General features: G+C 40.2%; 5 protein-coding genes across 6 annotated transcripts; 2 read left to right on the forward strand and 3 right to left on the reverse strand.

Moving 5' to 3' along the window:
* The first annotated feature begins 368 nt into the window (after window positions 1–368).
* Window positions 369–2,601, forward strand: ccdc197 (coiled-coil domain containing 197). The gene is made up of 9 exons (XM_069661739.1): window positions 369–472; window positions 573–618; window positions 1,049–1,225; window positions 1,317–1,474; window positions 1,556–1,638; window positions 1,735–1,907; window positions 1,992–2,102; window positions 2,191–2,307; window positions 2,393–2,601. Exons 1-9 carry the CDS (start codon window positions 369–371, stop codon window positions 2,576–2,578), a joined length of 1,155 nt encoding a protein of 384 aa, XP_069517840.1. The 3' UTR covers window positions 2,579–2,601.
* Window positions 2,602–4,835: 2,234 nt separating this feature from the next.
* Window positions 4,836–7,377, forward strand: LOC138591299 (ubiquitin thioesterase OTUB2-like). Of its 2 annotated transcripts, none has more exons than XM_069661841.1 (6): window positions 4,836–4,911; window positions 5,035–5,115; window positions 5,208–5,326; window positions 5,417–5,501; window positions 6,118–6,309; window positions 6,434–7,377. In XM_069661841.1, the coding sequence occupies exons 2-6, from the start codon at window positions 5,035–5,037 to the stop codon at window positions 6,638–6,640; spliced, it is 684 nt and encodes a 227-aa protein (XP_069517942.1). In that variant the 5' UTR covers window positions 4,836–4,911; the 3' UTR covers window positions 6,641–7,377. The 2 variants fall into 2 exon arrangements, with proteins under 2 accessions (XP_069517942.1, XP_069517943.1); XM_069661842.1 differs by having other exon boundaries at window positions 4,867–4,957.
* Window positions 6,716–12,931, reverse strand: ddx24 (DEAD (Asp-Glu-Ala-Asp) box helicase 24). The gene is made up of 8 exons (XM_069661840.1): window positions 11,750–12,931; window positions 11,208–11,657; window positions 10,973–11,126; window positions 9,370–9,885; window positions 8,740–8,815; window positions 7,441–7,629; window positions 7,224–7,353; window positions 6,716–7,141 (listed from the first exon to the last, which is right to left on the reverse strand). Exons 1-8 carry the CDS (start codon window positions 12,639–12,641, stop codon window positions 6,855–6,857), a joined length of 2,694 nt encoding a protein of 897 aa, XP_069517941.1. The 5' UTR covers window positions 12,642–12,931; the 3' UTR covers window positions 6,716–6,854.
* An 849-nt stretch (window positions 12,932–13,780) lies between these two features.
* Window positions 13,781–15,431, reverse strand: serpina10b (serpin peptidase inhibitor, clade A (alpha-1 antiproteinase, antitrypsin), member 10b). Its single transcript, XM_069662465.1, has 4 exons — window positions 14,831–15,431; window positions 14,432–14,705; window positions 14,058–14,205; window positions 13,781–13,972 (listed from the first exon to the last, which is right to left on the reverse strand). Exons 1-4 carry the CDS (start codon window positions 15,429–15,431, stop codon window positions 13,781–13,783), a joined length of 1,215 nt encoding a protein of 404 aa, XP_069518566.1.
* A 414-nt stretch (window positions 15,432–15,845) lies between these two features.
* On the reverse strand, window positions 15,846–20,308 carry atxn3 (ataxin 3). The gene is made up of 11 exons (XM_069661521.1): window positions 20,246–20,308; window positions 19,569–19,733; window positions 19,421–19,465; window positions 19,245–19,330; window positions 19,079–19,145; window positions 18,903–18,990; window positions 18,693–18,822; window positions 18,404–18,567; window positions 18,027–18,168; window positions 17,662–17,726; window positions 15,846–17,563 (listed from the first exon to the last, which is right to left on the reverse strand). The coding sequence occupies exons 1-11, from the start codon at window positions 20,288–20,290 to the stop codon at window positions 17,511–17,513; spliced, it is 1,050 nt and encodes a 349-aa protein (XP_069517622.1). The 5' UTR covers window positions 20,291–20,308; the 3' UTR covers window positions 15,846–17,510.
* Between the last annotated feature and the right edge of the window lie 1,092 nt (window positions 20,309–21,400).

Raw genomic sequence — 21,400 nt, forward strand, 5'->3', positions numbered from 1 at the left:
CTCTTTGGGGTCGTTAATAATGCAGCTATAACGCTTTCTGGTTACAAACCTTTGCTACAACTTTGGTCACGGTTCACGTGAATTAGACCGGAGTGAGCGCTCTTCATTTTGTCCTGGTCTCGGACGATCTCATTCAGTCAATGAAACAGAACCGCCTCCTTAGCAGTTGCCCTGACAACGGACAAACGATCCCGGCAAATTCCCAGCTGCCTTGCACCCGGTGTCCCAGGAAACGACTACACAAACCCAAGGAAAACATCCGGAAAAGACCCTCGACCGTTCCTCTGATCGTCTGAACGTGGAATAACTTCAGAATTAGTTTATACGAGGTATTAAAAAGTGTTGAACTACAAAACCTTCGAAAAAACATGACGACTTCACTTCCGGTCTTAGGTGTCAGCGACCCCCGTCTAAAACTGACGGTGGAAAACAGAACAAGAAACATTTTTGTGACACAGTTGGACGAGACCAGGTAGGCATGCAGTTTGGGTAAACACGGCCAATTCCGTTCTTTTTAATATCTTCTAAATAAAATGTTTAATTTATTTGTGAAAAATCTATTTTCTCCTTAGACATAAACAGGAAGAAAATGTCAACTACTTACCTGTGGTGACAGAGGTAAGAAAGAATAACACACCCATACATAGTCTACATATTCATGTCCCCTTTCCCCCTTTTTCTCCCCCCTGTGCCTTGATATTGCATTTTTTTTGTATTTTAAATATATGTTTTTATGTATTGTACAAATATTTAAACAATTTCTACTATGATATTGTGTTTTTTAATCTAATGCTATTATTTCCATGTTGTCCATATAGGCCTTTTGATCACATAGTTTGCTTTAGCAGTAAAGACTTTAGAATGAATTAAATTAAAAGTAAGCATGAGATTTAAATAGGTGTACTTTTGTTTTCAACCTGTGCAATTAAAAATATATATAATAATGGAGTCATATTATATGAAAATAACTGCTGTGATGACTCACTTTTTAGGATATTTAAGAGTGATATTAGGATTTATTCAGCAGATATCTTTTTGTCATGTGTAGACGTCAGGCAGACTCCTTGAGGCAGGAGTGAGCACTTTGCAAAAGACCCTGGTCCTGAAGAAAAAGGCAGAGCTGGAGGAGGTGGACAAGCAACTCGTACTAAAACAGCAGGAGTTTAAAAGTAGTGTGGAGGCTCTCGCTAAGAGAAGATCTGAACTGGAATTAAAACAACAGCAGGTAAAGTGAAACCGGTGAAAGTACTCAAATGTGACTGACATCCAAAGGACCCCGTCCTAAAACATGAACCTTTTGGCTTTCTTTTACCCAGACTAAAGACAGGGTGATGAAGTTTGAGAAGTTTGTGGCTGAAAATGAAGTGAAGAGACGTGGAGCGCTGAAGAAGTACGAGGCTGCACGGGAGCAGAACATTATGAAGCAAACAGAAATAGACGATCTGACAGAGCAGCTGAAACAACTCAGAGCGAGGTGGGAAACCAAAGCCTTAATGTGAGGATATCACTCATGAACTCACTTTTTACCTCAGTTTTACTATATCTCAATTTACAGACAGCATGTTTTAAAGGAGAAGATTTCAAAATACAAGATCTATGAGGACTATTTGATGAAAACTCTTGATTATTTCCCCAGCAGTAAGTTCACGACTGGCCGCGGCATCATTTCCCCTGCTAATTGAAGTACATACTATAGCCATAAGACGATGACACTTTTTGCACAATCTTTTCTAGCTCACCTTGATAACGGGTCTGACTCTTTGGTTATGCCCATCATTCGGCGCCATGAAACCCTGTCCATCACACACCAGCGGCTGCTGCAGCGTTTGGGGCGTCTGGAGGAGGAGGTGGAGCAGGGCCAGAGACAAATGCAGACCATGAAGCAGGAGCACAGCATTAAAAAACTGGTCAGACAAAAACAAATGTTCACCGCAACTTTTCAACAACAACATTGCTCCAAACAACCTATATAGTTTTAATTTGTGTTGCAGAAGGCACATAAGGAACTGTCTGAACTCCAGAGTGAGTTAGAAACCCTTAAAGAGAAGAACAAGCAGGCGGAGGCTAATCTGCTGATGGAGCAAGGCCAGTCCAGAGAGAAGGTATGCTTTCGAGATCTAAAGTTTGAAATGGAACTTAGCTAATTTGCAGATGGAAATACTTTTTATTATATATGTTATTATCACTCAGATTAAAGATATGGGATCCGTACTTATGGCAGTAAACAACCTTGCAGAGCAGTGTTACCTCCCAGCGTATGGTCCTCTGGAAAACATGAACATGCTGACAAAGATGGACATGGTGAAGGTAATATCTTTTAAAAATAGTTGGTTATTAGTATTTATATTATACTAATAATTTACATCCCTTGACCTAATTCTTTTGACTTCAGGAATACATTCTGGACATGGCTGACACAGAGAAGAGAGCGAGGAGACTGATGGAGTCCGGGTCTGCGATGACGAGCAGAACAGCTCTGACAGACAAGAGAGAGAGGGGATCGACGAAAAGCATCGGCAGTAAAACACAAATTAAAAGTTCAAGTAAAGTCAGTAAAAAGAGTGAGGCAACAAGCTGATGTCAGATTTTTACATATATGATCATGGGGTTACTGCTTACAATAATCAAGGTGTTCATTTTTGACCTTTGAATCATTTGACTTAATGAAAAAAGCGTCTTCACACTAAAATCTATGCAAAAATCATATTCAATTTTCAAGCTTTCAGCCAGAGACCTGAACAAGGCATGAACAGGTAACAAGTGAATGCAGCAGTGTACAAGGTAAAGAGAACATTACTTGATTCGCCCCAAATGCAGAACACTTGTGTCAATCAGTTGAGCTTGTGTGGCTAAGCATTAGGGGGGATTGTAGTCCTAAGTATAATGGACTACAAGTTAAAGACACAGTAGGTGTGTCCGAAACCGCATACTATCATACTAATCATACTAATCATACTAACCGTGACGTAAAATTGAGTATGTCATGCGTTCCAATCTCATAGTATGCAATTTTGTGCATGCGAGAAATGCCCGGATGTATACTAGATCGGCCCGGATATTTGAGTATGAGACGGGAGCTCACTGGTTGTGCTCAACCGCCCCAAAATGCATTGCGGCTATTCAGCTTCTACTATGGCAGAGATGGACCGGAGATCAGACCGGACATATGTAAACGATTAAGTCACGTGATACGGAGAAGACGGCTCTGAGTATGATGCCACCGGCATCCTAATAGTCAGGTTAGTAGGCAGCATGCAGTACATACTGCTTGAGTATGTAGTAGGCAGTACGTTAGTGTGCGGTTTCGGACACAGTCTATAGAGACAGTCAAGAAACACTAAGTATATCGAAAATACAAAGTTCATAATACATATAACAAGACTGAACATGCAACAATAGAAAAAAAAATAATCTTACCTTTTTAAATGTATAAAATGACAAGCATGACAATAAACTGGAATAAGCTATTAACTTTGTGTTAAGATATTCTTTTCAACATTTCAGTGTTCAAAACTTTCACAAGGATTTTGTAAATAAAGCGAGTGTTTTTGATGATCAGAATTGTGTATTTGTGTACAGTGTATTTATGAAATGTGATCATTGTTCGATTTCGATTGTTGGATGGTATGTATGCAAATTACTTAGATTTACATTGAATAAAGGATTTGCAATTTATACAATATTTCTAAAGATGTAGACAAAATATTTTTTGTGATTATGCCATGGATGTATTTAATGCAGTAAATATAAGGCAAATATGTTGTTAAGCCCCACATATCACACAGGGCTACATGTTGCAACCATGCACATAATCCTTTCTATATGTACCATGAAGTTTGTCTTTGCATCAGACACCAAATATTAGCAGCAGAGAATATTCGAGAGAGGTCTGGCTGTTGGGGAATACTCTTGATTTTGACCATCAAACTGCTATTCAGGTTTTCTGACAGCCTTGTATTTCCCACAGTAATCACCAATTATGCTGCAATGCTACTCCTTTGTGCAATGCAGTCTATGTAGAAAAACATGTTTAGCCATTTTGTTTAGGGGTTATTTTGTCAGTAATTTGAGTTCCTAGGGATTAAGTAATAATGTGGGTTTTCAGCCTGTTTAGGATAGCTACTTTTGGTTTGTGTGAACTTCCTCTACCATTTTAGCAATTACTCTGGTAATGATGAGGAAACTTCTTCCTAACAGACTCATGTGTTGTACTACAGGACAGTTTTTAAAAATACTTCATGTAGCTTCCTTCTAACAGAAGAATATTTCTATTTTATGCTAATTTTGTTACCTCAACTCCACTACAATTCGAAGTTTTTTCGAATTTGTATGCCATTACAATATATATATATATAGCTATATCTAATTATTTTGAAGATTTAGATGATATCAACAGATACATGTGATTAAAACAGGCCAAGCTCTACCTTGAAATTTAAAAGTATTTTCAGGCTAAATGCTTAAAGTTATTTGCTAATGATAGTTCTCTACTTTAACTCTACTTTAAGTAAATATATTGAAAGTAGGGTTTTACTGTTAACAGAGTTTTGTAATTCAAATCTTAATTTTTACAAAAATAATATTAAGGAGTATTTCATACCTGTCGACCGGTATTGGAAACAAGTAGAAGGGTGAAGCTAACCCCACAATAGGCTAATTGTGGGTTGCCATGTTTTAGCTAACACAGGTTACACTGGTTTCTATCTTTTAGGCTAATTTCATGCCCTGGCGGTTCAGTTTTTTGGTTGCCAAGTCACCCACAATGGTCTGTCTTCCGCACCAGACAAACACTGTACTGTCCCTTTAACACGAGCACGTGGTACGTGCAAACATCCGGTTTTCAGAATATGGAAAAAAAGATTGCACCAATGTTTTGACACCCAGGTTTGACGCAGAGAGGCTTGCCAAAGTGTAATAATGTTTTCTTACATGGTTTCCATTTTGTTGAAATGTAAAGGTACGTCATGTGGTCAGGCGACCCTTACAGCTGCTGTTTTGTCTCGCAATTAATAACTTAACGCTGTTTCTCGACAGATGGAGACGGGCAGCCTCGTCTCAAACAGAGAGGACATTTCTTCGTTGTTTCCTGAAAACACCCCAGGTCCCAAGTATAAAGTAGGCTATTTAGTCGGGGTGGTGTAATACATGCAGGTTGTTATGGCCACCCTCTTAATTATCCATATTAACCATCTCTTGTCCTTTGTTAGGATTTAAGCAGCCAGTTTTCCTCCGTGAGACAAGTACGAGGGGATGGGAACTGCTTTTACAGAGCCCTCTTCTTCGCACACTTGGAGTCGGTCCTACACAATGCCAGGGCTTTGCAGAGGTCAGTTATCATCTTTATTGCCCTTTGTCCAAACTGACGTCAGCTATAAACGTACGGTGGCCTTTCTTATCTTAATGGTTTTACTTTCAGATTTAAGGAGAAAATCATTCAAACCTGCGAAGAATTTTCTTCTGCGGGATTTGATGAGAGTTCCTTCAAGCACCATCTGGACACAGTAAATATTGTTTGTATATTCACACCATTTATTTTACTGAACAAGTAGCATTTGGCAAACCAAGCACGAATTTTATTGCATTTAAAAAAATAATAATTAGGAATTAACCCTTAGCGGTCTATAAAATTGTCCCTACAAAGCTGGTATTTGGACATAATACACACTTAGAGACATAGAATCAGATGCATATATTAAAATAGGTTAAAGTACCAAATAACATGTATGTGGGAGGGCACATGGAGGGCTCTTGTGTTGGCTGTGACATAATGACATGCGCAAGCTATGCTCAGTACAGGAAAGTCACTTCTATTATACTGTAATTGTTCATAAATCTTCCATTGAGTAGAATTTGTGGTCAGCCCACACTTAGAACTGCACTTTCATGCAGGTTTTTGAAGGAAAACATATGAAAGTAACTGAATATTTCGGATTTGCTGATAAATCTTCTTTGGAACTGATTCCATAAGTAGCTCCTTGCCACTATGCTCTGCATTAAGGGTGAATAATCTGCTACTAGGTTTTCATTGAATTAAAATCAGTATAAGTATTTATAAGACATGGAGAAGAGTTTTTCTATATTTAGAGCAATTACCTGACCTTTTCTCTTCTCTTCAAGGTGATACATGTTGTGGAGCAGTGCCAGGCTGATGAGCAGGAGGACCGGCTGCTCCGGCTCATCAATGATCAGGTGACCTCTGATGGCGTGGTGCAGTTTCTCAGGCTGCTCACTTCAGCACACCTTCAAAACAATGCAGACTTCTTCTGCAACTTTGTAGAGGCGCCAAACCTACAAGTCTACTGTCAGCAGGTTAGTAACAAAGTGTTGCTGCCATCTAGTGAAAAAATTGCATACCTTCTCTTTCTCTTCCATCTTGTATAAATTAAGCTGAGAAAATAAAAAGTTTGGTAACGTCTTTGTCCGTTGTATTCAGGAAGTGGAGGCCATGGCGATGGAGTGCGACCATGTGGACATCTTGGCTCTTTCACAGGCTCTGGGTATCTGCATCCACATCGTCTCTATGGATGGTGATGAACAGCAGCTGGCTCACCACATCATTCCAGAGGGAGCTGAACCCTCCCTGCACCTCCTCTACCAAATGTCACACTATAACATTCTCTATCCACGACCACAACACTGACCCACTCAGACTCTGCTCAACTCAGGGATATTGACTTCTGGTGGAAAAAATCCCAACAGGACTTAAAGACACTTATGAACGGACTCTTTTATAAAATCCTGCAGTGTACAGCAATTTAACAGCATTTTTACACATTGTGCAATAATTCTTTAAATGTAATTGAACTACATTTATGTAAAATTATTACATGATTTGTCTTAAATACACATTTCCATTAACATGTCACTGCTGCTGCTGCTTTTTTCTTTTGCTTTTTTTTCTTCTTCTGTCCAGCAGCTTTCTTTAACTTCTGCTCCTCTTCCTGTATTGACACCCGGGTAAGAGCGCTTTCCTTCCCTGCGAGAGGCATGTGAGGCAGGGAGAGCTTTCCCATTTGAGTTGGGTACTTGGTCTTTATCATGTTCTTGAACACTGGCTGGGAGATCAAATGCTTCAAATGCTTTTTCATCCCCTTCACCATCTTCTGCTGCTCTCTGTCATCGTCCTCATCCTTTGCTCCGCCTGTGAAGATGAACAGCATTTTCAGTGGTCTGTATTCGGCTTTTTAAAAAGACAAAATATGTTACAAGAGTTTTTTATTTACCAATTAAAAGGTCATCATCCAGGTCGACCTCCAGGGCCTCTGCTGCTTGCCTGAACCAGGAGTTGTGGTGCTTCTCCCTGCTGTTGTGGAACTCAATCTTCTCTATCTGTCTGGCCAAGTTAACGCGCTCCTGTGGACGGTCAATAAACGACAATAAACACCAAATCTACTCTCTTTATTGTCACAGAAAGACAGTGGATCAGATGCTGGATCTCACCTTGATTGCTTCCATGCATTTGGTCTCAATGGGGAACATGGGAAGCTCCTCGTCCTTCCCGAGAGTCTTGTAAATCTTTTTGAAGTTCATCATGTCGTCGGGGCCGATCAGCAGCAAACTGAGACCCTCTTTGGTGGCTCGAGCTGTTCGGCCACTCCGATGGACGTATGTCTCTGATGTCCTGGGAACCTAGTTTGTGTTAGAGTTCATTACTACCCCTTGTTTATACGGGATGGTACTTTAAAAGGCATAGTTTGAAGTGGGGTTGTATGAGGTACTTATCAATATGAAGCGTATGACGGTCAGCACGGCCCCACTTAGAAGAAGCTGGCTGGAGTTCCTACACAGAAGCTAAGCTAAGCACTGCTGCAGATGGGGTCAAGAGTACCACATACTTTGGCCACTTAAACAAGTATTTGTCTCTTCAACAAACTGCTGATCCAAACAGATGTCCTGATACCATGCACTGCATTCGTTGGTATGCAGGGCTGTTGTGCGGGGTAAGACATAGTGCGACAAACAACTTGAATACAGCGTGCACTTAAACTGAAATGTTCTTTTAAAGGAGCTGTTCACCCCTGGAAAAAGCCACCGTCAGTCAAAGCTAGTGTTCTTTGTAATCGAAAGAAGCAATAATATTTGAAATTGGTGCCATAACTGTGGAGAAAGTTGTACTAACAGCTCGTGGTTTCGCCCATTCTACATTCCTACAACACCCAGCATGCATTGCGCCCCTCCCTCTGAAAGGAACGGCCGAGCGAGAGAAGCTGGAGTGAAATACTACTGTTTCGCTGCAGGCAATGGCTCAGAGCGGTACAGAATCCGAAATACGACGAGAAGATACCAGTGGATCGTCTAAAAAATTTTCAGGTTTGTAGTCTACATTTCAAACCTGACGATTTTGAGCGAAACATAACATCGGAGGCGGGCGTCCTAGATTGAGGAAGTGTAGTTTTGCGAGCTCCCTGGCCTCCGACAGATGATGCGTTTTACGTAGTCTGGCAGAGGTTTTTTCAGGGCCCATTGGAGAAGCAGATAGAGTCCTCCAAAGGGACTTTTTTTTCCTACCATAATAGCATGATGGGACTGAGGTTGAAAATCGGCGAACTGGCCCTTTAAATGCAGGACTTTTTAAAGTGGTGAAAGGACGTGGTACTCGTGCTCCTAACAGGGGCCGTGTTATCTACTGTACGTAGTACACTTACTATTGATAAGTACCTCATACAACCCACTTCAAAAAACCCGAACTATCCCTTTAAGTAACTGGCTTGCATTAAAAAAAAATCAAAATAGGCTCACCTGATAGTGGATAACATGCTGAACATTGGGGATATCCAGTCCTCGTGCTGCAACATCAGTAGTCAGCAGAATACAACTGTGAATGACATTTAGAACTCCAGTAAGAAATGAGGAAGTGTTCGAGTCAGTGTTTAAGACAGAAACATTCGATTCCTTTTGGGTTTGAGTTGATTATTCGAAAAAAGACAGGAGTACTACTAATTCGTTTTTTAGCAACTACACACTACAACTACACCATAAAAAGGTATGAAAAGCAGAAAAACATCCAGCCTCGAAGTTGTAATGTAATTATCACAGGTTACAGTAAATCCTTCTCAATATGCAGTTTTGTAACTTCAGCAGTGATGAATCTTTGCCAAGATGGCAGCAACACAAACACAAGTCCGGAAAAATCAAGTGCAATCGAGTTATTTCTCAGCCCCAGACTTTGTGGAGTGAATTAAACTGAGACAAAGAGTCTGTCCCCTGAATAAGCTTCTCTCTCTGTGGATTAAGCCAGCAAACAACTTGAAAATATTTCACTATTGGTGGATGATTTATTTTAATCTACAAAACTCTTTCATCATAGGTAGAGATTAATTCTTAATCTTACACAAATACTCTGCTGCTGCAAGTGTGTGCAACACTCACCTCTCCCTCTCAGCAAACCTCTCCAGGTTTTTGAGGCGTTGTTTCTGGTGCATGTTGGCATGTAGAGGCAGTGGAGTACAGTCCAAGATAACCAGCAGGGAGTTCAGCCTCTTGATACAGTCTATGCTGTTAGCAAACACCATGGTGCGGCCGGGATACTGCAGCAGGAAGTAATATAGGTAGAAGTCCTTCTCCTCCTTCTGGCAGTGAATCCGGGTCTCGGTCAGGGTCTCCACAGTCGCCTCTTTCCTGGTCAGGTCAACGATTTTGGGTTTGGACTTGATCCCCACTCTCTCCATGAGAACCTCCAGCTTGCCCCTCTGGTCCAGGTTCTTCTTCTTCTTCTTCTGCAGGACGCGCGTCGGCAGGCTGTGAGCCATCGTCAGTGTGGCGGAGAATACAAACGTTTGCCTCGTGGGATTAAAGTGTACGGTGTTTAGCATCTCAAGCAGACTGTCCAGCTCGGCAAAGTGGCCTCTCTCTACCATGCGGTCTGCTTCATCAATGACAAGGCACCTGAAGAATCACATGACCAGAAGGAGTTAAGATAAGGAAAATGTAAATGCTTGGTGTCTCTGCTCTATTCAACCCGATGTGTAGAAAGATTAGGTAAACTAAGAACCTACTGGCCATTGATATTCTATACTTATTTGTATAAAATCCTGTGCATTCCAACTCCAACAAAGCATTTTTTTTAAAGATTATTTTTGGACATATTTGCCTTAATTCATAAGAAAGCTGAAGAGAGACAGGAAAAATTGGGAGAAGAAGGAGGGGGATGACATGCAGCAAAGGACCGAGGGCGGGAGTCAAGCCTAGGGCTGCAGCCTCACAGACTCCAGCCTCTGAATATGTGACACCTGCTCTACCCACTGAGCTCAACCAGTGCCCCTAAAAGCATTTTCTATTGAAAAACTAATACAGGGCGCTGGTTCGGGTTGATGGTTAAATCGGCGGCCCATGTACAGACGCTATAGTCCTCGATGTGTTGGCCTAGTGTTCGACTCTCACCCTTGGCCCTTCGCCGTGTGTCATCCCCCATTCTCTCTCTTGCCCTGTATCCAACATTATCCACCGTCTTCTCTATCAATAAAGGCGTAAAAACATTATCTTAAAAAAAATAAAATAATAGAATTTAAAATTAAGACAGGGCTCAACTATAACTTTTGAAAGCGATTGCCATGCTGTTAAAATAATGGTAATGGTAAAGACTTTTTCAGTCACCTTATCTTTGAATTATCGAGAAACCATGTAGTTATATATCTGCTTCACTTTTTACTGTTTGCACTTCATTGGAAAGAAAAAAACAATGGTAACTAAAACTGTTGAGCCCTACTTAAAATACAGTCTTTATGATCAAATCATACTGTATTGTGTTACAGCAGTTGTCATTCTAAATGTGTGATGCACTTAGTCTGATGTATTGCACAACAGTGAGGAACAGTACACCATACAGCAATGATTATTTTAACTGGAAATCCCAGTTTTCCATATCTTGATATACTCTATAACGATGTTGGAAAAATCTAATCTTCTATATGGGGATACTGATTTTTACCACGTTGTTCAATCTGTTCAGAACGAGTAGTGAACTGTGACTTACTTGAGCTGTCTCAAGTTCATCAGATGTGGATGCCTCTCTTTGATCAAGTCCCACAGACGTCCTGGAGTGGCGATGATGATCTCCGGTCGTCGCTTCAGCATGCGTCTTTGTTTCTCTTGTGCCATTCCACCCACCACTATCGCTGTTTTAATATCTGGAAAACAATAACGCCTTTATGGTTGACATGCATTATTTAATCATTTTTTACTATTAGCACAAAGCTTTAATGACTTACCTGTGAATTTAGCGACAGCATCGATGTGGTGTTTGACCTGAACAGCCAGCTCTCTGGTTGGCGTGAGCACCAGTCCGAGCAGAGGCTGACTCCGACCGCCTGCTGCTTTTTCTTCAAAATCAACATCTGCATTTTCAATTACTTGAACACAACGAAGCTTCACATCATCAACGTTTTCTCCCGCGTCATCTTCTTCTACATCATCTTCATCTTCACTGTCATGTTCGCCTGTGTCACCTTGATCCAGCTCTATGATGCTTTCACCTGCTTCCTCCTCATCCATGTCGTCCTCCTCATCCTCTTCTTTTGTGGACTCGTCTGCAGATGGTAAATACAAACTCTCCACCTTTGTGGATGCTTCTGTGTTTTCATCAGGCTTTTCTGAACCGTTCCTCCACTCCAGGACGGCGTTGATCATAGGAATGCCAAAAGCCAATGTCTTCCCACTTCCTGTAATGACAGTTGTCACATTAGCTTCACTTACAGAAAAATGAGGACAGTTCATCATAGAAAAAACAGAGCAAAAAGGTGTTTTATTTTACCTGTCTCAGCAGCTCCCAGTATATCCATCCGATCCCTGATAGCTGAAGGCAAAGTGAGTGCTTGTATAGGCGTTGGTGATCCAAATCCCAGACTGCTTAGTGCCTTTAGCACAGGCGAGGGAACGAACAGATCCTTCCATGCACTCACGTCAATATTTTTATCATGAGAGTCAGAGAGGGCTGCATTCGTCCAGTTCTTTGCCTGCTTTTTGGGGGGCTTTGTCACTTTCTCTTGGGTGGATTTTTCTTCCTCCACAGCCTGGAGTTCTGATGGAGACTCCTGGTTTGGCTCTGTTTCTGGGGTTTTATCTTCTTCTATCTGCTGCTTCTGTTTCTTCTTCTTCTTTTTTTTGCTTTTCTTTGCTTGTTTTGATTTAGTATCAGGTTCTGAACTAATGGCTGCATCTTTTAAAGTTTCTTCTGTGGCTGTTTCTTCTTCCCCTTTCTCCTCACCTTCAGCTGCATCCTCCTGTGTAACTTCTGCAGAAATGTCATCTGGTTGCACTGATGTCTCTGCAGTCAGTTTCTTATTTTTCTTCTTCTTTTTGGCTTTTTTCTTGACTGGTTCAGCCACTTGCTCACTCTCTTTCCCCTCCACATCTTCCGTCTCTGCAGCCTCTTCTCCCTCGCAAGCTTTTCTTTTCTTTGCTTTCTTCTTCTTCTTATCCTTTTTCAGCTCATTTGCTGCTTTTGCTGCAGCCTTCTCGGAGTCTATCAGACGGTAATTTGTCAGTTCTTCAAAACACACGAGACCCTCCAAGCCCTCCTCGGAGAAGAGACTGGGATCAAGCTCTACAGCTTTCCAGTTGCCTTTCACATGGATGCTCCGTTTGGCTTTTTTCAACCCGGAGGACATACGCTTGTTTAGCGGCCTCATCTTCTTTGTCTTCATTTTCCCAACAAATCAAACGAGTTATGCCAATGATTTAAACTTCCTCAAGTTAACGGACTTGTTAAAAGCGTGTGCTGTAAGTACGCTAGCAGCTGACACCGAGGCACTCAAAGAGTATAGACAATCCGCGTTAGAATATCAGGTCCAAATACCATGGTGAGTAAATAACAACCAAACAAGAACTATAATTAAATACAACGAAACATGTGTAACGTAACTTAACAGACTATGGTTTAAGGAGACGTCAAAATATTGCTCGAAACGATAACAACCACGCATGACACGAGGGCGCCGCCATGACAGTCATGATCACGTGGTTTGAAAAACTTTATTGGTCCATCAACTGGTAACATTACAATGATCTCTTTTCTTTCCTTACATGTGTATTATCATTTGCCAGTTTTCTAGTTAAATCCTTCATTATAAACAAAAGAAATCAAATAACCTGGTGATAAAAACAATAACTTACTTTAAGTCATTTTAAAAGTCATTTCTAATCTGATTAAACCTGGATTCTTGAGCTCACACGTCTTATTTGTACTGGGTGTATTGATGCTAATTTCTACTGAGCTCCCCTTAAGGCTTACCTTTATTGTAAGTAAAGGCTTTATTAATGTTACAAAAAATATATTAATGCTGTTTTCCATGTTGTCAGGATGTGAGATATATCTCTTGCTAGCGAGCGGTCAACTCTTTGTCTGTGTTAGGCCACCAAATGTGCAGATATAAATGTCAGTGAGTCATTGATAAAGTCATCATGAGTCATTTGTGTCACTGACTAATGAGTCATCAGCAAAACTTTGTGAACAATCTGCATCAAATGATAAAATGCAAATAATAGTTTTTAAAATAATGCATCAAGTCTGTCTTCTTTTTTAAATGTCAGTATACTGTATATTTAAATGTATTTAAAATTAACTCCCAGAGTCGCAGGTTAAATGAGCCATTGGAGGACTAACAGTGGTACATCTTTTCTAGGCATACTAACCTAAATTCTTTATTAACAGGCTTCAAATATAAGGAGGCTTACAGAACAGAATAGCACAATAATTGTCATTTATAATTCATCAAAATAGCCCTCTGAAAGCCTGAATAAACACTGTCATATGCAAGCACTTCAAAACAAGCACGGTCGACTGCTAGTTTTTGGTGGGGTCAATGACTCTGCCCATGAACAGCAGACAGTTTGTGTCTTCGTGGTAAATGAAGAAGAAAAAGGGTCTGTTGACAGTGAAGGTCCTGGGTAAGGCGTATGGAGTGATGCCTGTTGCTGTGGCAGCTGCTGCAATTGTCCCTGTCTCGTCCACCTCAATCACAGCCTTGTGCAGCACCTTTAATTTTACAAACAAGAACAATAATCTGCAGGCGTCGGCACATAAAAGTGATAATTATCATAGCATGGTGAAATATACATACCTCTGACACTTTGAGTCCTTTGACGCTGCTCAGCTTCGTCAAATTGGCTGAATTGCTGAAGATGCTGGTCATGCCCATGTTCGGGAGAAGGTTGTGCAGGGAATACGACTGCTCCATCTTGAATTTGGGAATGTTGACTTCAAGCTTGCTGTGAACAAGACATGTTTGAGTAGACTCACTGGTTATCTATTTCCATGTTTGTTCCTGGGAGCTTTTTAATTTCAAAATAAAGTGTATCAAAGTGCTTCACAGTAATACTGAAATACAACTCGATATAGATGATAACATAAAGGAAAAAGATCATGTAAAACAAGCCTTACAGACAGGTGACAAAAGCGACTCTTTCCCTTTTAAATTGGTTTCTTTGCCCTTACGTTTTTTGCAGCCGTTTGATCCAGCTGAGGAACCTCTCAGCAGTGATCTCCTCATCGATCACAGTGTAGTCCATGCCTTTTTTGGGCAGCAGAATGAGCATGGAAACGCCTTCCTGGTACGGCAGCTTCAGCACTTGGGCTCCAAGAGGGTCGTCCTCCATCATGAAGAACCTATCCTCCATATACATCGTCGACACTTCCACGACTCTGTAGTTGTCAATGTAGAAAGGAGCCTTGAAAGTAAAGTTGGAGTTGAAAGGCTTCTGCCAGCCTCCTGTGGAGGACATATTTGTTAGTTTGAGTGTGGCCACTAAGGGTCAAAGGTCAAAACACAAATGGGAGTCAAAGCTGAGATATAAAAGGTGACGTTCTTAACTTTATAAGAGTGATTTGACTTACCCTGGAAGAAGATTGTGCTGATTAACAAGAGCTGTGTGACTGAATCCAGACTAGAAATCATGTCTGTCACTTTGTTATCAGTCTTCTGTTTGATATACTCATTAATGACTCTCATGCTCCCTTTTGTGTCAGAAAAGTTCACACTTTTAATGTCTGCGTCAAAAAAATTCTTGATTTGGTCTTCAAACATCTGCTCCACCTCAAACTGCGGGCGCACAAACAGAGCCATGCTTTGGTCCAGCATCAGAGATCCGTTCTGCGTGATGTTCTCATTCAGGAGTTGAAAGAGTTTGGGGATGAATTCAGGCTGATCGGCCCGATCCAGCTGCTCCAGGTTGAGTCCCCTCAGTATTTCCTCGTGCGTGACACCACCTGAAGCCATTAAGAGCGCTGCGAAGCTGTTGGAGATGCTCAGAGGTGAGAAGAAGATGTTCTTGTCGTGGTAGCCGGAAATTTTTCTGTAGAGGTTCATGGCACAGTCCATGTTTTTGAAGGAGAGATCGGAGATGGTGGCGTTTAGAAGGGGCGCTTGATGGACCGGAGCGAGGAAGCACATGAAGGTTAGAGATGAGATGAATCCGATCATTTTGTGTATCGCCATGTTTTTATGTTTAGATGCACAACCTGAAAAACGCAAAGTAGACGTCGAAAGATATTTCAAAAACACGATTGAGCATTAATTAACAGATCTACAAAAAGGCACATTAGGTCTCGTTTGTTCCATTATTGTTATCACAAAAACCAAGTTCTGTTTTTCAATTAAAGTTTTTCAGAGTTTTCCCAGAATAAATAACCATCATACGTACCATTCAGCTCGGGCAAGATTACTTCTGAAAGCTCAGTCTATTATTTGGGGAGACAAAGTGCAAGTATACTCTGAGTGTTACATATTAACCACCTGCTGTGTTGTTTCAGATGGAGTCAGAGCTGTTTTTCAAACGTTCAGTACCAATGTCACAAGCACCATCAATAACCGCGCACAAACATTCAATCACATAAATGAAACGTGAGAAACTTCAGCAGGAGTGAATGTCACTTTAATCCCGGAACAAGAACTAATACATGAAGTGAAAGAATGTGCTGTTGTGTCCTGTGAAATGTAACAAAAGTAATGATGATTGTAAGAATGTAGTGAGTGATAATTATGATATAAAAAAAGCCAGCTACCAACAGTTTAAACTCCCACACGTTGTGCATTTTAAATAGAAAACCAGGCTAAAAAAAATTAAAAGGACACAAAAACAAGGATGAAATTACTGAATGTATTTGGAAGTCGTCCAGCACACGGAGTCAAACTTTGCAGGTGAAAGCATGATAGCAGGATATAAGTTTTGCTGAATGGTCGTTGTTTGCAGAGAACATATGTTATTGCGTTAATGCTGTAACATGGGGGTTGTAATCAGACTTTCAGGACTGAACTGAAGCTTGCAGAGGAAAACAATGTTTTTAAAATGTTGCGATCAGAAGTGTGCACAGGGGGATGCATTTTAAAGGTTTCTTTTTCCCTTTGGGTTTTAAATGATACACATTTTACACTTTAAACACCCTTCAGTCCCACTATTATACTGTTATTTAGGAACATCCTCAATCAGCCAATGCTTCCAGCAGCGTTAATCCACGGCAACCTCGGTGCAAACGTTTGTATCTTCGTACAACAACATTGCTGTGAGGATTATTTGAAAGCAGGGTAAGTAAAAGTGTGAAGGGGTGTCAAAGGAAGAATTGTAACAAGCTTTTCCTATTGTACGTTTCCTTTAGGGTTCATGGCAAATACTGATGAAGAGAAACGACAGATGAAGTTGTTACTAGGTAGGCTTGTTGGACATGTCAGACTTTTTTTGGTTTGTTTTTTGTTCCCGATCACCTCATGGAAAATATGCATCAGTGAAAGAAGGAAATTATGTTCACCCTCTATTGGAAACAACCTTAATCTAAGTGTTATTTATTATACCTACAGATACTCTTAAAAGTAAAAACAAAGCCACCACATTAGAAGAGTGTTGTTGTCCTAATCCTGAGTTCACTCTCAGGAATTCACAAGTCCAATGATCGATGATGTCAGGATTAAATGACCCACACGTGTTAGTGCTGCTGGCTAAACCATATCTCAGAACATTGCAGCAAAAAATGATTTTCAAAGCAACAGTGTTCTCCTGGGTGGAGCAGTGGAACCGTATCTCATGTCCTGGAAACACAAGTCAAATTTAAGGATGGAGAATCTGTCATTATTAAACTATTTGTTTATCTATGGGCTTAACATTGGTCTCCTTTCACAGCCTCTCCTGTATGCAGGTCAACACAACATTTGAATGCCGAAGATTCCTTTCCATTTCCTCCAGAGGAAAAATAAGAATAAAAAATAGTATATAATAGAAAGAGAAGGCGCCATGGTAAAAAGGCAATTGCAAACTTGGATTAACTGCATCATGAGTTCTGTGGTCACCCTTTTCCCAGCCTCAGTGCTTCAGTTAGTTCGATTAGACCAACTGCTGCCGAGTCTTTGTCGTTCATCTCTTCTCTATAGCCCGTCAGCGAACTAACCAGGGGAAACGTGTCAGCCTTCTGACTGTCCTTATGTTTGCATGTGCAAAAGGTCAGAGGAAGGAGCAAAGCTACCCCCATGTGAGGGGTCGCCAAATCCAGGCAGCTGGTAAACAACTCAGGAAAACCCATCACAGCTTCACTGGCTGGGCTTTTGTGGTTGGTCCTGTTCAGAGCCAGTGTTTACAGAGCCTGGAAGAGAGAAGACAGCTTTGCTTAAAATATTTCACAGATAGGCTGTTTGTTAAAACTCATGAAATAACCTGCACTAAAATATAAGATGCACCTACCAGAGCCAGATGTTGACTTTGTGTCTGGTTGTTGAGGAATGTTTGACTGAGCGTGTTGCTGTTGCCTGAGAAATGCACAGACAGAATTTCTATTAAAATCTATGCATTTATTTTTGTGTTCACTAAAATGGTGTGGACGCAACATCATGAATACTTGAAAAAGCTATAAATACCAATAATGTTGACATCAACAGGCCTTCATAGAAGCTGTTCTCACACTTCTAACATCAAATTAAACATCATAAAACTCATAAAGCAGTGCCTATTGTTAGACAAATACACTGGATTGCTTATAATTAAAGTATAATTACAGTATTGTGTTAACCTTTTGTTCAGTCGTCACCAGGCATGCACTTTAAACCTACCGGTCAAAATAGGCCTGTCTCCTCTTCCGCAGCTCCTCTGCTGTTAGTGTCTCATTCTGGCCTTGTTTTTGTCCTCCAGCAGCACTCCCTGATTTAACGTTTCCCATTTCAGACTCTGAGGACTTGTTGCTCATCACTGCTCCTGTAATATCATAAAAAAGAAAAAAGATCAAATTCTCAGTATTTGTAAAACACAATATGGGGATGAATATATGCCTAAAAACCATGTTATTACCGTGAAATTAAAATACAGTTTGTGACTGAACTAACTTGCTCATTGATATGATTCATGGGTTTTAAGCGTAATCAAAGTAAAGTTAACCCTAACCCTGGACAAAGAAAAATATCTTTAAAACTTTAGATGACTTATTCTTTACCTTGCATGCTGAGCTGAATGGCCCTGCGAAGATCCGCTTCTTCATCTTCCACATCTATGTCCTGTCTGCTGAGTGCCAGCGCTCTCTTCAGCTCATCATCCTCCTCCACCACCTCATCCTCCACACCAAAGCCCATCTCCGCCTGGTTCATAGCGGCTGACCTGCTGCTCACAGAACAAGGTTCAATCAGTTTCCACAATTAAGTCAAAAGTGTATTTTAAACAACTTGAAACAAAAACTAAGAAATTCCTGTATGTTAAATTTAAAAGTCTTCACATTTAGTACACACCCTGCACTTGTTTGGGCCTCTTCCTCCCCGATAAGCCTCGGCCGCTGCTGCTGCTGCACTCTCATGATCCCAAGGATCTGCTCTGCTTCACACTCAGGGAGGTTTCCTCGGATCACAAATATGGAATAACCTGCACAGATACAACATTTATTATCTTGTGTACATTAGAACACTTATACATATTGTACATAATAGTCAATTTTCCAATACCTTCTTGTTGTAACTGTGCAAGGAAAAGGGCTAGATAGGTGTCTGATATCAACTCTGGTCCAGTCAACAGTGAATTCAGGTTAAACCACTGCAATGAAAACAAAACAGTGTTTTTTTTTAAGTAAATGAAGCTGTATTCAAATTGTCTGTGACGTTTGTTTATGAAACTCTCATACCTGTTGTCCAAGTTTGCGTATAGTAAACCAGTGCTCCTTGTAGTTGCAAATAAAGGCTTTCTCATTTCTGAAATATGAAACAATTAACAGCTATTATCATTAGCTTAAACTAAAAAACAGTTATGTGATATAATTGATAATGTAGTGTGGAAAAAAGGATCTTTACATTGGATTAATCATCAGGCTCTGATATTCCCGGCTGTTGAAGAGGATTAACTCCAGGCCCCACACTCTCAGAGCATTGCTTATCACCTAAAGGAATTAGATCACAGAAGAGGAGTTGCTGTTATTATTGTATAACTATTATAAAGAAACAATACAAAGCGAATCACTTGAACTCACTTGTATGGAAAAGAACCCACTGTCATCCATGTTCCCAGATGGTTGCTAGAGACATGTGCACAGAACATTAAGTTAGAAACTGTTTGGTCATAGCATGTATACATAAGTTGCTGAATTGACATTCAACATACAGTACGTGTCTCCTCACCTGTAAGAAGGTCCTATACTCCTCACTGGCCATACCTCCCTCAGCCATCCTCATCCTCTCCTCTTCATCAAGCTGATGAGCGATGGAGGACAGATCCACAGGAGTGAAATACTCTCCCTGCAGGAGGTTGTTGAGACAGTGTTGGGCGCAAAGAGACCCCTCTTGCTACAAATAAAAGATGTATTATTGATAAATGACACTTCTAACATGACAGCACGATGAACCTATGTCTCTTAACAACTTAATTAGCTATGTGGCCACCGAATAAGCTAAAACTAAACTCGTATGTTAGGGTCTGTGGCCACGGTAACAATCATACTCCAGGGGAGCTACAAACAGCTAGCTTACGTAAAACTAATCTTCGTACTCCTTTAGAAGCAAAAATTGCTATGTTAAGCAAATTCGTATACTAACTTGACAAAAATAACATGTCTCGGCATTTATAAAGCTTTCTGATGTTGCTTATAGCTAAAAGGAAACTTTTCATAACATCTGACTAGCAGGTGCAGTTAGCATGTTAGCTGCCTGGACAACAATACTCAAACACCACCACAAATCTCTTAACAATGGACAGACAGCGTCGGTAAACAAACCGCCGCCTGAAGGTCCAAGGCTTTACGAGTAAACGCCAATAATAACCTATAGCTAATTATTATTAGTTAAACGCTTTAACTTACTTTTTCATGAAATATGGAATCCATATTCAGCTTTCTGTCAAACATTCAACTCTGACCTCTGGCCCCGCTGCATTCATCACCATGGAACGAAGGGACAACCCGACCAGCGCCCCCTACTGGCCGGATGCCTTCACCAGCACCAGCTACATTCAAATCTCCATTTGTGGACTTTAATGGAAAAAGATGGACTTTAATGTGGACATTTATAAAAGTGATATTGGGACAGCAGAGCATCTCTTTGATTCATGCTCTCATACCCAGCTGTTTTGTAGACAATTCATGGAATGGTTATACAGTCAAACCAGAAAAAAAACTATTACAAATAATTATAGCATTATTTTTGTGTCTTATTAAAGGCAAAAATTTGACCTAATGGTCAATGTTTTGCTCATTATGGCCAAATTATTCATTCACAAGGCTAAATTCTAAAGACTATAAAGTAAAGTAAAGACTCCACCCATCTTCGCATGCTACTACAACACAATTCAACTCTATACCTAAATCCCTTAAATTGATGAAATCCACATGTGCCAGAGATCTCTATGGATTATTAAAAAATGACCTCAATAATGAAATGTCTTAAATACTGACCTTTTTTCTGATCTTTTTTGTTTGTTTTGTTTTATTTATTTTGACTGTATTGTGCATATGTAATGTTTTGTGTCTTTTAATTTATGTCTGTTTACTGTACTTTTACTTACTTACTTACTTACAATTTATGAATCTAGTGAACGGTAGCCTTACAGTTTCTAAATGTGTAATTTCTACAATAAAGTTTGAAACAAACAAACAAACAACATTTTTTAACAATTTATACCGGCGACATCATAGGAATCAGTAGCTGTTTGTGACACGAAGAGAGACTAACACTCAATGTGTCTTTCTAAGTCACATTCAAGTCCATAAAATGAAAAATATTATACACAGACAGAATTTAACCAAGTAATTGTCAATGTATAAATGCAGAACTTGTGATTACCACCAGAAGGCGGATTTTAAAGAAATATTTGTTTACAAAATGCTTATTTTGACCAGAGGCATGATAGTAATACTTTCAAAAAATATATTTTATTTGTTTAATATGCTAAATGTTGAGCTCTAAACTACAATTGGATACTTCTGTCTATTATAATTACCATCTAATAACGTCGCAAA

This window comes from Semicossyphus pulcher, unplaced genomic scaffold, assembly GCF_022749685.1.
Source record: "Semicossyphus pulcher isolate SPU_LCO1_2020_fin unplaced genomic scaffold, fSemPul1.0.p SCAF_14, whole genome shotgun sequence".
In the NCBI taxonomy this organism is placed as follows: domain Eukaryota; kingdom Metazoa; phylum Chordata; class Actinopteri; order Labriformes; family Labridae; genus Semicossyphus; species Semicossyphus pulcher.